The sequence below is a fragment of the Tigriopus californicus genome, chromosome 2, assembly GCF_007210705.1.
Source record: "Tigriopus californicus strain San Diego chromosome 2, Tcal_SD_v2.1, whole genome shotgun sequence".
Classification (NCBI taxonomy): Eukaryota; Metazoa; Arthropoda; class Copepoda; order Harpacticoida; family Harpacticidae; genus Tigriopus; species Tigriopus californicus.
The window spans coordinates 14,167,273-14,181,945 of NC_081441.1; the positions used below are offsets into that span (position 1 = coordinate 14,167,273).

The following is a 14,673-nucleotide window of genomic DNA, read 5'->3' on the forward strand; positions in this document are numbered from 1 at the left end:
TATTCCTGAACTCAACAACATGGTTTCGTACTCATTTTAGCACAGTGATCAACTCTTATCTCAACATTTTGACGAACCGTAATGAGGGGACACAGTATAAATGAATGTGTACGATGTTAATTACTTGGACTTTGTAAAGGCTTTTGACAAAGTAACATATTCTACTTCTTAAATTATTTAAGTTAACCAATACCGGTTCGCAATGAAATACGGTATTCTTGAATTCAAAAGGTTCATGACCGACCATACCAACGTGTTCGACCGTTGAAGGTGCTTGAGTCGCCAACCTTGCCAAGTCTCATCCGGAGTTCCGCTAAAGGCACTAACTAAGGCCTACATCTCTTTCATACTTTTTATTCGCACCACTACATGAATTTACCCTTGCTGTCGTAATCTCCTTATGCTGGACCGATTACCAAGCTAGTTCCTGGAAGAAAACAGCGAATTGGATCGGTTACAAAGCGACCTAGACAGAAATATATGATTGGGTTCAAGCACAGAACCATGGAATTTTAAATGGGATAAATTCCCGTTATCATGACATACGGCAAAGTTGGTACTGGACCCCCCCTATCTCTATATCGATAATTACCGGAACCCAATCGAATCGGTAAATTCAATCAAGGATCTCGGGCATAAATCCTTCAAGACGATGGTAAATTTGAAGAGGCATGACCAGTCAAAAGTGACCAAAGCCTTTCAGACTTGCGGCTGGATATACCGAACATTCAAGTCCAAGATCGTACATGACTATTGGCAAAACCCTTGTACAAAATCAATTAGTCCAGCCAGCATCTTGAATACGCTTCCCCATCTGGGCCCCCAATGACCGCTGGGGGGTTAAATAAGATTGAACGATGTACAAAAGATTTCACGAAGACTATATGACGGGATGTCTAAAATTTAAGCTATGGGCGACGTTTAGGCAAGCTCTGCGCAGTTCCTTTGTTTGCTGGTACCACGTCAGCAGCCGATGCAAATTTGAAGCTTCAAACATGTTTTTGAGAAGTTGACCCCTCTTTCACTATTACTATATGAGGAAACGTCAGCTTCGCTTTTATTAAAACAAAGTTCGAAACGCCAATTTTGCATCACTGACATGGCAGGCAAGTTGTTGTTGGTACCATCGCTTGGCCTAAAATTGTCCGAAATCGGGATACGCCTCAAGATCATTGGGATTATTACACTATTTCAACGTAGTATGAACCGTTCACCTAATCCTGTCTGTGTTTAAATATCCGTCCATTCCCTTTGTTCCTAATCCCCCGGAATACGACATAGCGTTTAGCGAGGATACGAGGAATTTCATGTGAAATGCGCGCCCATAAAATCAATCACCCTTGAAAAAAAGCATTGTGAGGGGCTTAAACATTCTTCTTTTGGTTCTTAAACCGGGCAACCAAACCTTTGTTACAACTTGCTGCCGTGCTCTCGTAGACGATTCTATGCATTAGATGACCCATTGTTAAGTTTTAAACGTTTGAACTTGGATCGGTTTTTGTTAAACGATACCCAGGACCAGCCCTACATTCAAGGGTCCCCTAGAGCGGCTTAATCAAAACAGTTTGCACGACCAATATTTTTATAAATTATGACTCACCTTGACTTTAACAGCAGACATTTTCATTTCTCCTTTGTATCGGTATACAACCCGAGAATCTTGGGAAAAAAAAAAATACTTCAAACCTAATTTGTCATTTTCCGCATACGGAGAGAAATAGATTTGCGGCTTTTTGTGGATGCAAAAGAACAAGTCTGTCTTGCTCCTTTCGTTGGGCTCGCCTCCCGTTCTTAAGTTGAATCATTTCAGTGAGAGTTCCCATCGCTTCATCTCCCTTTGACGAACTAGAACACAACTTAACATGGCGCAACGGCATTCCAAAATTGTGAAGCTTTGCAAGGGATCTCGAATGCAACTGAAAGATTCCCAACATCAACCAGACCTGTCTGAAGTTGGGCGGGCGTGAATTTCATGATAGTGGAAGATCAAACAGAGCCTTCTTCTCATAAGTCTCCTGCAACCTTAATCCTTCAATGCAAGGTCGTTGGAGAGAGTGAAACTGGAGGAAGGACCACCGTTCGGAAAACCGGTTTTCTCCACGTCTTAACCAGGAATTGGCGAACACTCGAGCTGCTAGCTCGTTACTCCTTCCAAGGGCACCTCCCTCGTTTGATATGGAGATTGCACGATATTCGAATTTGAGATTATGGGAAGAAGATTGGGTAGCGGTTTCTTCGAGGTCACTGGTTTGGGAATCTGCATCATCTTCAATGAAGGTCGACCTTCATGCGTTTATCCGCGGCTTCAGCACCCCCAACTAAAGGACTGATCAAGAAATTTGACCTATCATCTGCTGAAACGAAGGATGAACCACGCCGTTTCGGCAAAAAGCTGGAAATGCTTCATCCTGCGGATACAGTGATCGCTTGATTGAGCGCAGAAAGTTCGTAGACCGAGAACCAGAAACCAAATGAGGATGTTGACGTTTTCGTTATGGAACTTCGTGAGACTCATGAAGAACTGCCGAGTTTGCGACATAACGTGTGCTGAAACCGATTATCCGTGCGACCCCAGGTTGCTGAGGGTCTTCAGAGTCAAAGAGGCATCAAGGAATGCTCCGAGAGATAGGACTTGATCTCAAAACCTGCAATTACCATATATAAGCCAGAGCCACGAAGAGTCATCCAAATGCAGGTCACTGGGACCTACTAATGAGCTCTCCAAAAGTCAAAGTTCGTCCAGAGAAGACAAATTTAGTCCGGAAAGCGTCCCAAGTACCACAATCTGACAGGCCACGTGTTCATTCCTGCGGGTACAACAACATTCCTAGGGCATCAGTGCCCGGCATAAAGATCAGGGCTGCCAACAAGTGTCGCGAAAAATTGTCCACTTTGGGTCTGTCTGTCGAGGGAGAAAAAGGCTTAATCACTGTTACGAAGAGTCTTCCATGAAAGCTAATTGAGTTTGTGTGAAAAACATTTCCCCATTGGCCAACATTTGCCAACACCCATCCAATCCATTGGTGAAAAAGTGCAAATGGGCAATTCGTAATCAGCCTTGCCTGACAGGAGCAGGAATTCTCGGGGCAGGATGATTCCTGAATGCCCTCGGAGAAGTGATCGCAAATTCTTCTGTGACGCTGATTTGAAGGCCAGAAGTTTTCAATGGTCAGAAATAAAAGCCATTGGATGTATTCCAAATCACGGGGTCCAATTTAGACGGAACGCGGAGATTGGTCAAGTAAGGGTGTTCATCCATTCCGTCCGTGAAGTTAAAGAGCCTTCATTTTGTCATGGTTTGCTTCGAAGGAATTGCCGGCCTGTTGTCACCTGATTTTCCCTCGCCTGGGACTTAATCAACGTCTAATAACTCATCTGACCAAATGGTACACTCCCTCAAAAACCCAGAAATGGATCAGGGCATTTCTGTTCCAAATCAAACGTTGTTGTGAACGGGAATACTACGCTGGAACCAGGATTATGGATTAACATTGGAACCAATCCCTCCGTTTCGTCCAGCTTCAGGGAGATCAAACGACAGCCTTCGGTTTGGAATGCTTTTCGGACACATACTAGATTCAGTACCCGGATGTCTTTCCCGATGGGAAAGTAAAGGCCTATGAAAGGTGATGAAGTATGCTATTCATCATTAACCATAAGAGAAGGACGAATACCGTTTGTCCGTTATTCACCTTAGGACCGTGGCCTTCCCACTCCTTTCCTGACTCAAGGCTGAAACTGGACTATACTCCTCGCAATGGTTTGATTGCCTCCCAAATGCGAAGCCAACAGATTGGCCCACCAACCTATATGTTGTCGTGTACCAAAACGCAGGAACAAAACAGAATCCCAGGATGTGCATTGACTTACGAAATTTGAATGTGAGGGTCAAGCGTGAGCTGTATTTTGCTAGCAAACACACCCCTCGAAGCGTGGTGGCCTACATTCCAGACATCATTGAACATTTCTCAGTGTTTGATGCCCTTGAAAGCGATACACCAGTGTTGAACGGATGAAGAGAGTCAAGACTTGAACCCGACCTTTCAATTACCCCATTTGGTCAGTTCAAGTGTTCCTCCGTGCTCCCTATGTATGAGCTATCCATTCTGAACACTATCAGCCGTCGGATGTCAGGCCTCTGAAGTTCTAAATTTTGTTCGAAAAATCGTGGACGACATCCCCTGCTTCAAAAAATGTAACAAGTGGATCATGCTCGCCATTTACATGCCTTTCTGAAACGATGCAGGGGACCACAAGAATTATCGTCGGTCTCCCGAAAGTCCAGTGGGTAAGCCAGAAGTCAAGTTTGCGGCGTTCTCGCTCTCATCCAAAAGGTACCCTCTATCTCCTCGGAGATTACAGAGGCCCTCACAAATTCCCGACCCCATCAGGCATCTCGGACGTTGGATCGTTCTTTGCCGGCCTTGCCAATTCACACGTCAGTGCGCTTCAACAAAAATGTTTCTTCAAGCCCTGTGAAACACGTTTTCGGGGTCTCTACTCTCAATCAGCTCGTAATATGCTCGCAGTGGACGACGACTCCATTGAAGTGGCTGCTTTGTATATATCGCCTCGACAATTGTCAAATTGCTGAAAAACTGTACCACTTGTCGTTTTATTCATTGTCTGATACTACGAGTCCAACGCAGTATCTCTCCTGATGATCCGCATATCTCGCGAGCCGGGCTCCTCTCTCGGTTTCCTCTTACAACAGGAAGACCAGAATGACGTTTGGGAAACACAATCCAAGTCGGCTCTAGGATGCTCACAAGACGCTTTTGAAACCCGATATGCGGATTATTGAGCTTGAACTCCTGGGAATTCAATTCCGCAATAGAAAAGTGCCGACATTTTTTTATGGGTTGGAACATTTTCTTCATCATAACCGACCACAACCATTAGTTGACGATTTGCAACAGCCACAGACTTGATGCGAAATTCAAACTCCACGCCTCCAGAGAATTCCAAACGAAAATGGTTGGACTACAATATTCACCCTGTGAAGTGGATGGCTGGTTAGGCCAGAACTAGAGGCCGCTTAAGAATGCGTGGGCTCCTGTTGTTGTCTCGACACCCAGCCGTCAACCAGATAGCTCGTGATGTGATGTCAGAACTGGATGAGTCTGGTTATCTGTGTTGATCTGGTTCCTCAATTTAGCAGGCTACTTGCATGTACCCCGGCTATGCATTTCGATCGTGCTTACAAGTGTCTCTCGCTGATACGGGAGCCCATAGAGCCATTGCTTTCAAGGACCTCTCTATAGCTCAGAATTTCCGTCTATTTTAAAACAACGCATGTCTAATGGTCATAATCCGGGACTACCGTCACAAAGAGCTCTTTACATTTCAAATTGCGATTTCGGCCTATACTCTCGGAGCAACGGCGTAATCCTGGTCGCCATCATCAATAAAAGCGTATTGGAGAAGGGTTCAGCACTATGGTGCTACAATTGACGAGGCATGGTCTTATTCACCTTAATCTTTTCTAGTAAAGTGGTCTGCTGATCTTCTCATACTCCTCATAAGTTACTATGCCTCCTTGTACAAGTGTCATTGTGCCGTCACTTGTCCATGTAATGTGCATAGTCATGCCTACTCCACTGTCGCGATATGAACTGATAGATGCCAATAGTTAGCGTCGGTGTGAGGGATATGACAGCACAGCTAACCCGTCAATGCGTGTCTTGCGACACATCTGTTCTTGATGTTCTCGTGGTCTGCCGGAAAGCAACCCAAAGTTACGGAACGATCGAATAATTTTATCCATCTGCGGTTGCTGCGGGTAACCATGGCCTTGCACATGGCATGAACAATTCTGCCGCTCTCGCCATAGTACAACTAGTAAGGTAGACGTCCTCAGTTTCCATATGGGACATAGCTCTCAACTTACTGCTCAGCTTCAATGAGGTGAAAATCATTATAGCATACAGATAAAGCAGTGATCTCATGTATCAGCACCATTTGTGAGAGTGTTATTAATAGATATCGAGTGAGGGCACTCTGCCTCTCCGTAACGCTAATTGTAGCACAGAGCTTTAGCTGTGGTATCTCATAGTCGGCTGAATTGTTGCTAATGCTTCGGTACGAAACGCGAATGTCTCTTGATGGTACGTTGGCTTGCTGAATCGAACATGTTTGCGATTGCAATGTGCTTCTGTCGCACAGACTAGACAAGCAGAGAATCAGGATATATCTAAACTTGTGTGCAATGCGCAGCCGCTGCACGACTGTACATTCGACTATGTACGATTCGATCGTGCGTCAAGACCGAATATGCTGAATGTCTGTAATTTCTGGTGCGGAGCCACCTAGTAGTTTGGGGTCTCAATGGAAGCTCCAGACGATATTTCGAAAAGTGCTCTTTGCGGATGGTGCGAGATCCCAAAGAGATTGTCCACATACTTTTACTTTCGGTATAGCTATGTTATGTGATATATGAGAAGATGCTCGTTCGCTAGACTCTCGTATTGGGGCTTGGTGTGGGGATCAGAGTATTGAACAATGGTGATATAGAACGGTTCGGACGTAGCTTAATCCTCATCCTAGACATTCAGAGAATCGAAGAGCATGCAGAGAGTCAGAAAGACCTGGATCTAATATGACGCGAGTGCTGTGTTTTAGAATGCTTCCGAGAATACGCTGTATGACATTGCACTAGGATGACCAGTGCATGCTATTGAGCGTGGCTACATACCACGTGACCGTTTCTAGCTAGGATCCAACTATAGATAATCGCTCGTACTTGAGCAGTGTCCTTAAATTGTTGGTATCGCCTCGTGCATGTCACAGTCACGTGGAACGGAGCCCGTACACAAGATCCAGGTGCCAAGGGTTACGTAGAATAATCAATTAGAAGGGGTCCAGACTCCGTAACTTAGCTATATTCGTCTAGTTTGGCTACCTTTCCTCATCTTGTGTTGCAAACTGTGTTCTGTCCCGACGCCCGCATCACCGAAACCTATTCATCTGTAAGGCGGACTAATATCCACGTACGGACTCGAATTGCCTCTCAGTAGACTTGTATCTCATTAATAGAGCGTCTGATGATCGCCATCCATCTCATGGACCGTTATTCGTAAAAGATCTGGTCCCTGAGTTACGCCTAACACCAGACTTCTAGGTCGTAACTATCTAGATGTTTTTGACTTAAGCAGATTCCTTCTCTCGCGGATCAACCTTATCATTTACAAATATCCATTAGCAAGGAGAAACTACAAGCCAATTCTCAAATGATACTGAGTTTGGATTCGAAGTGTATAGAGTCATCGTCGATAAGGGTATCAGTAGAAGCGTCTCTCTGTTACAGAATACTATCTCTAGAAGATAAACTCATTCATCATAGGTCTTCTCGTCTTATGAGAGTCTAAGCCTAGTATACATTTCGGCTAGTCCGTGGCAAAGCACTCCGGATATGGTTTATAGAGCAGAGCGTAACACGAGAGCTAATAGAACAAGTACCCGAGAAGGAGAATGTAACCAAATGGTGATAAAACGAGCGTCCTCTATATTGCGTCACTCTCATCGCATACCACTTTCTCCTCCGCTTTTCGAGATACGCGCAACGTCTAGTCGTGCGTGTTTTGGTGATCTGCGAAGCTACGTATACTCTGAAAGTGCTGTCGGAGCCTCTACTCCGAGATAAGAGACGTACACATGAAGTGATAGGGGTGCGACAGTAGCGTCACTTGCTCCGATTCTTCGTCGTGCTAAATCGAACTCGTAAACGCTGCAACTCTTGATTACGATTGTAATAGTGGCTTGACTCACCTTGTAGTCTACCTATCATTGTACCTCTATGTATGTCCGTCTACAACAGATGCTCTGATATAGAGCGAGCGCTATCTCTTGTTCTTGTTACTAGATCTCCATATAGCCTCTTAGCTGCCCTTGGGGGAGACAGCAGATACAAACGTGTAAAATCTAGAGTTTTTGCGCGGACATTCTCCCGAGCACTCTCACAAGAGCGAGTAAGAAGCCTTCTTGATCTGATTGTACCCTAAGACTTATCCGTATTGTGTATAACAATCCTGACTGTGTCCACACTGACATCTAGAATAATGTGAAGCTTTCTTTTCATGGCTGTACTTGTCTTTGTCGATAGCCCTCACTTGTAAGCGATAATATGTATCATTTCTGTTCTTTGATTTGATACTGGATAGTGGTGTTAGTGTTGTTATTCATCGGCGCTTTATGCTAAGCCCATAACAGCGGCATGAGATGTAATACGCGCTCCAGGTATTGGTATATAGCGGTGTGAGTGTAATAATAGAAATGTATATATTCACTTCTGACAGATGCACTATATGTGATGGACGTGTGAGTTCTCTCTATAATTTCGTGAGTATGTACTACTAGTTATTGGTTGAGATGAATAGTACTATCTCGTCTATAAATACGTTAATGCGTTGAAAACTAGAGTTGAGCTTCAGAGCCGCTAGTTAGCTGATAGACATATCAACTGAACAATCTTATTTAGTGGTGATTTCTGTAGAGTAGTTCTGTTAGGTATGTTACTGGTGATTTATATGTGCTCTATATAGTCTATAAGTTGGTCTCATCTAGTCAGTACGTGAGCATGAATAAGTATCGTGATTAACTCTCAGCTAATTCAAGATCAAATCAACGGCTTCTAATATTCTACCTAAGACATGGTCCAATGTCACGTCGAGTCATATAAGAGAGGAGAATTGGAAGTCACAGATAAAGATAGGAACCGCTATATAATTGAGATATGAAGAATAGCCCGACGCAAGAATAGAATGAGCAACTCGCTCGGCTGGCTCATCTGTTGCTCTCGGAAATAGCTTTAGACTCGCGAACGATTCGTGCGACAAGCCATCACTTCAGTGATAATGCTGACTTCTGCCCAGAATCAAATCCAGATACGACAACCAACTGGAGAAGTCGCTTTTCTATCAGGCTCAACTGTTAATGTGATCTCGCACATGACACCTCGCATGAGTGGTGGGACACACACTGAAGCTTCATGATAGGGTACCTTATGCGAAATGAAAATCGTTAACTATTCGAAGATAGGCCTGCTTGAATCGCTGTATTATACATACTAGAGATTTACACTCTCTTGGATAAACCCTGTATCGCGGTTCATCTGCCAGTAGGTAAGATCGAGTAGGATTATAATTCTCAATGACTCAACATTTATACGAGAACTTGGGTGCGCTCGCAAAGTCACTCACGAAGAATCTACAGGTCGTGCGACTATACACTGAGTCAGCTCATGTTGCCTATGAGATAGTCCTCAGAACATCTATTTGCGTACCAAGTGTGAGGTTGATCGACCGCATTTGTCAAATCGACTTGAAATCGCATGACACCTGCTCTATCTGTGTATATAGACGACATATCTGAATTGTTGCTTTGCTCTGGTAGGTCGTCAGGCTCTCAATAGTATAGATGTTGGACGTCGTGAACATAAACCTGCGCTCGAGGTAACTAGATAGATTAATCACCACCGATTATGTCAATGTCTTCCCAATTAAATATACATATGCCTACATGGCAACTTAAATAAACAGTGCGCCGACACCTTTTCAAGTACTATTGCGCACTGCAGTCAGATGACATACTGTCATGAGAAATGAAAGCACCTTACCCACCTTCAGATGTAACAACTGGATATTCAATCGGTAGCATCATATAGTCTGTATTCACTTCACATCGTGATTTCTTGCTACGCGGCTCAAGCACGCTAGTTTACTTCCTTGCGTCCTACATTATCTACGAAAATATGCGGATGATAACAACTTTGATGGTTTGTTGGTCGTGTCCAATATCATTGCGACTGGCAATACTGAGCACTTACTCAGAATACATAACACTCTCTCAGTGCTTACGATAGTCCGATACTGGCAACCAACATCACGAGTTCTCTTAATATTATAAATGATGGTGTGATAGTGCAATAACAAAGTGGATATAGTGCACAGCTATCTCTGAGCTATAGTTGCCGAGAAGATCGCACATCTCTCTCATCGTGCTATACATTGGGGGCTGATCTTAGCTACTTTGAAGATAGTGTATAATGAGTTTAAACCTTGTCAATGATAAGGGAAAATGGAGAATTATCAAGAGAAATGTTCCTCATGATTTCTTCGACCGTTTGAAAGTGACCTTGGGTCAAATTCGAGACGAGTAGAGAAGTTGGGGTGGGGCTTTTGTTTTTGGCCTCTTCGGCGGCCCTTGCCGCACTTGGGCACATTGTAATGCTGCTTCGGCCCTCTCGCGACGGAATGGATCGTGGTTTGGGACTGAGGGCCAGGGTAGTCAGAAACCGCATCACCTTTGCAACGACCAGGCACTCCTGTCCAGCCAAAGTGCCCATCGATTCCTCCTGGAAAAACGAAAGCAACTAATACGTAAGCTTCGATTGACATTATTAGAGGGCGGATTTGAAATTTTTTTTTCTTGAAAAATTCATTTCCACATAATTTGATGTGCAAGCGGGAATTTCTTATGACGTTATGTTTAAAAGAGATGTTTCCCCCTATTTTGACCTGGAAACCCACTACGTCACATATATTGCACTTTTGTTTGAGTTCAAAGAAATTAGTCAAGCTGATTACTTTCCAATATTGCAACATTAGGAAAATTTTCAAAAAAAATCAAAGATTTATCCACATTGTGTAACTATATCAATTCTTTCAGAGTGAAGCGTAAGGTAGAGAAAATCAATTCTCCACAAGCAGGAGACTCAGAAAGCGCCTTTATGCATGTGTTATTCAGTCAGAAATTTCAAGCATTGTTGAAGCTATCAAAAAGGCTGAAGAGCAGTTCAAATACAGTAATTGTGGGTAGTCTCATAAGAGTTGGACGTAATTCAGGGTAAGATTGAGGCTTCCATCGAAAATGACCAGTTACAAACTGAAAGTAAGGTGGTTCAGGAGGTCAGGTTGAATCATAGGCTTTTTCTCACATGCAAACTCTATAAGAAAGATGAAACACCCTGTGGAGCCTTTTGAAGTCAATGGTGTAGCTTTTAACAATGCAGAGGCTATGGCCAACATGCTTGGAGATCAGTTCTCTACTGTGTTTTCAAACCCACTGACTTTAGAAGCAACAGCTCATTATTCTAATGACGAGCCTGTTGATATTCATGGCATTAGTCAAATTGAGCAATTTGATGATCTTGTCGGCACAGATCAAGATGCTTTAGAGGCCATCAGGGACTTCTCCTGGCCCTGATGGTGTGATATCTCAGTTTCTGATGAGATACTCACTGGTTCTTGCTCCTGTTTTCTTGTACTTGATGCGTTGCATCTTGGATCAGGGCAAGTTTCCTTTATCAAAATTATCTAACGTTGGTCAATTTTTAAGGGGGTGGGGATAAGTCGCTTGCAGTAACTGTAAGCTGATTTCTCTCACTTTGATTATTGCAAAGGTGTTTGAGAAGATAATGAAGTCCAAGCTTGCAGAGTTTCTTGAAGTCTATGATGTCCTTTTTGCAGCCATTTCTGTCTAAGGGAGGTATCCAAAATTTTTGGAGACAAAAAAAATCACTTTTCCAGATTTTTATGCCCATATCTGAACTGAATGTCTACCTTACACACTCGTACCTATAAAAATGCCATTTTGTGGCTCAAAATATCGCTTTCAAATCAGCCCTCTAGACATTACTGACATAATTAAACTAAAGTTGTTCCGACCGGTGTCCCACCTTAAATTGGGAAAAACGTATATACCAAATGCTGCGGGAGGAGTTGTGGCTCCGGTTGTTGCGGAGGTGGTGCTGGTTGTTGCTGTTGCTGATGCTGATGCTCCATAATGTTTAACGACGCAACAGCCTCACAATTCACAAAAGAGCGGAAGTTCTGAAAAACACTAATTTCTATAAATACAAGACCACCAATAATCACGAGATGGAACGGGGTTCATTTCATAAGGGTAATAAGCCAATCATAAGCATTGGAATACAATCGGCACTTCCTCACCTTGAGAGGGAAAAGCGGAACGCTGGGCAAATGAGCTTCCTGGTCGCTAGCTTAGTGATGTGGCCCTAGAGATGTAATCAGTGCTGCCAGGTTCCCTGGAAGGAGATTCAAACCAAGGACCTCCCTCTCACTCCAGGAAACTGCGCTAACCTCTACACCACGTCTCCTCCTCTTTGTTTAAAGACATTTGTGAGGATATGTACATAAAAGTTACTGGCAGAATAGCCATATGTCCAAAGTCATGTCACAATTGACTGCTCAATGTCAGAGGGGTCTAAATTATATCAGAAACTCAATTTCTAGCAAAATTCCATGCCAGAGGGGTTCTAAATATGCCAGATGTGCACTTTTTTGCATGCAAATATGCCATGTGGCAACACTGGATGTAATAAGCTAATATTTTTCGGTCATTATTTTTTGCCAGAAGGGGTAGTCAAGTATGACGAGCTGAGCTACCTGTGTTGAGAGCTTTCAGATGTGGGGCCGGCGAGGGAGCGTGGATGACTAGAGGGGTCTCTTTGCTGGGCTGGCCCATCTCCGAGCTAACCCATGTCCTAGCTAGCCCCTGGCCGAGTTGGCCCATATTCGAGCTGACCCATGTGAGGGCTGGACTAGAGCGTGTACACCGTAAAGATATCTAGGGCTAAAGCCACCAATGAAGCAGGAGAAGAAGATGACGCCATGACCGTGTTTTGGAAGGTCGCTTACAAGTGTAAAAGGCGAAGTAACGCGATGTAAAAGCACGTAAAACTTGTATTACTTCTTAAGACATCAGAGAGAAAAACGTGGATATGTTAGAAACGTGTTCGGGAAACTTGCTTGACGAGTATTGAGGTTGCGAGTATAGTCAGCTAATGATTCTTATTAGTAATACCAAATATCTCTTCATCCCCCACATTTGTAACTCAGGGATTTTTAGGATTTGTTGAGATCTTTGAGGCTGCTTGAGTGTTTTGGTTTTAAAAGAAGAATGCGGTAAAGGAGAAGAATCCTGTGAAGATGTTTGCGGACAAGGACGAAGGTAAACGCGATTTCGATGCCTGGTATCCTGAATTAGGCAGATATGAACAATGTATGATCTCTATCATTCACAAATATCCACAACGGTTCCAAGTTAGTTCCCTTCTCTTGTCAGCGGATTTTCCACTCTCACTCTCTCTCACTCTTGGAAAGGACACGTCGATTAGGAAATTAAATCGTGCTTTTCTTTTCGTTTTGCCTGAAGATGATCACGCCTGTGATTAGCAATGTTAAGACCAATTCTGCAGCTGAGTTTGACGGTTGGAGTTGATGTTCGAAATAATCATTAAAACATCCTATGGGCTGGCGATACACCAATCTCTTTGGGTGTGTTTCGAAAAGTAAGCAGCACTTATTCAAAGTCTGATGCACGTTCCAACTGGTCCAAAATTGATTTGATCAAACAAATAGTTCGTTCAGCGAAACTGTCTGATTTCGGATGATTTGGCAATGACGGAAGCCAAGTGATTGTCCAACGATCCAAAAAGCATTGGAAAGTGCTCGCTGTAAATTGTGGTCCATTGCCGTTCGAACTAGAGGGCAAAGAAACGACACTCACGAGATTTATGAGATTTTTTTGGCTCCCTCGCAATTGCCTGGTGTGTATATGCATAATTCATTTACCATTTAACCCGAACAGCTGGGGAGACAGTTGTCGTTTTGACAATCAGCTGAAAAATGTAGGACTCGATCGTGCAATAAAAATAAATCTTCCAAATTGGGTATTCCGTTCTAGGACAACCCGTTAGCCACGCATGCTTAATTGCGCAGAGTTTCATGGCAGCATGGAGACATTTAGGCAAGCTCTGGCAGGTTCGTTTGTTTGCTGGTACCAGTGTCAGTGCTGCAAGTTTCGGACTTCAAACACGTTTTTGAGAGGCTGACCCTTCTTTCGCATTGCCACATGAGGAAAGGTCAGCTTTGTTAAAACCAGTTTGAAACGTCAATTTTGCATCACTGGCATTGGCAGGCAAGTTTGTTTGCTGGTACCAGCACTTGCCTAAAAGTCCAAATAGGGTGGTGGTTAGTTTGAGTCCTCCTGCAGCTAAATCTTTTGACTTTTTTCCAGACCTTTCATCAAAATGGCAAGACATTAGCATGAATAAGTGTAAGATCCTTTTGCAACTGAGCTGCCGCAGGCTTGCGCCACGGCCTAGGCGCCCCCAGGCCCTTGCAACCAAAAGGTTAGGTCAGGTTAGGTTAGGTCAGGTTAGGTTAGGTTAGGTCAGGTTGGGTTAGGTCAGGTCAGGTCAGGTCAGGTTAGGCTAGTTTAGTTTAGTTTAGTTTAGGTTGGGTTTGCATGGTATCAACATTGGATCTACTTCTTCTATCCCCATTTGTGTGGGATTTTCACCGTATATTACACTGACAGTTGTCTCCCAAGCTATTTGAGGCAAATGGTCAATTGATTATGCGCATAGCCCGGTGTGTGCAATGGGGATCAGCTTTGAACACATTTAGTTACGTGATTCTCAAAATCAAGTTCCGAATTCAGGGAGCCAGTGAGTTGATGGCTCATTTGCTTGCTTTGGTTGAAACTGCGTAACGCAAGAGAAGTTGATCAGCCAAACACCCTGCTGCCCAACTACCAAAATGTGTTCAAAGCAAAGTCTCAAGTGGCTTGGTAGGAGTGACCTTTCTCTGACAAGTTCAAACGATCGAGGAGATTTCAAACTGACTAAAAGCCGTCCAACAGTTGTGAATC

At 43.7% G+C, this 14,673-nt stretch overlaps 1 protein-coding gene and 1 long non-coding RNA gene across 3 annotated transcripts in view; one reads left to right on the forward strand and one right to left on the reverse strand.

The window, feature by feature from the left end:
• Positions 1-10,099: 10,099 nt before the first annotated feature.
• On the reverse strand, positions 10,100-12,226 carry LOC131893293 (uncharacterized). 2 transcript variants are annotated; one of them, XR_009374670.1, is made up of 3 exons: positions 11,949-12,226; positions 11,675-11,828; positions 10,100-10,351 (listed from the first exon to the last, which is right to left on the reverse strand). It is a non-coding gene; the product is annotated as an uncharacterized LOC131893293 (long non-coding RNA). The 2 variants fall into 2 exon arrangements; XR_009374669.1 differs by having other exon boundaries at positions 10,110-10,351; positions 11,700-11,828.
• Positions 12,227-12,824: 598 nt separating this feature from the next.
• LOC131893627 (uncharacterized) overlaps positions 12,825-14,673 on the forward strand; it is a 10,652-nt gene continuing 8,803 nt past the window's right edge. Inside the window, exon 1 of the mRNA XM_059243723.1 lies at positions 12,825-12,969. Within this exon, the coding sequence (XP_059099706.1) occupies positions 12,948-12,969 (22 nt within the window). The 5' untranslated portion in view covers positions 12,825-12,947. The remainder of the gene's footprint in view (positions 12,970-14,673) is intronic.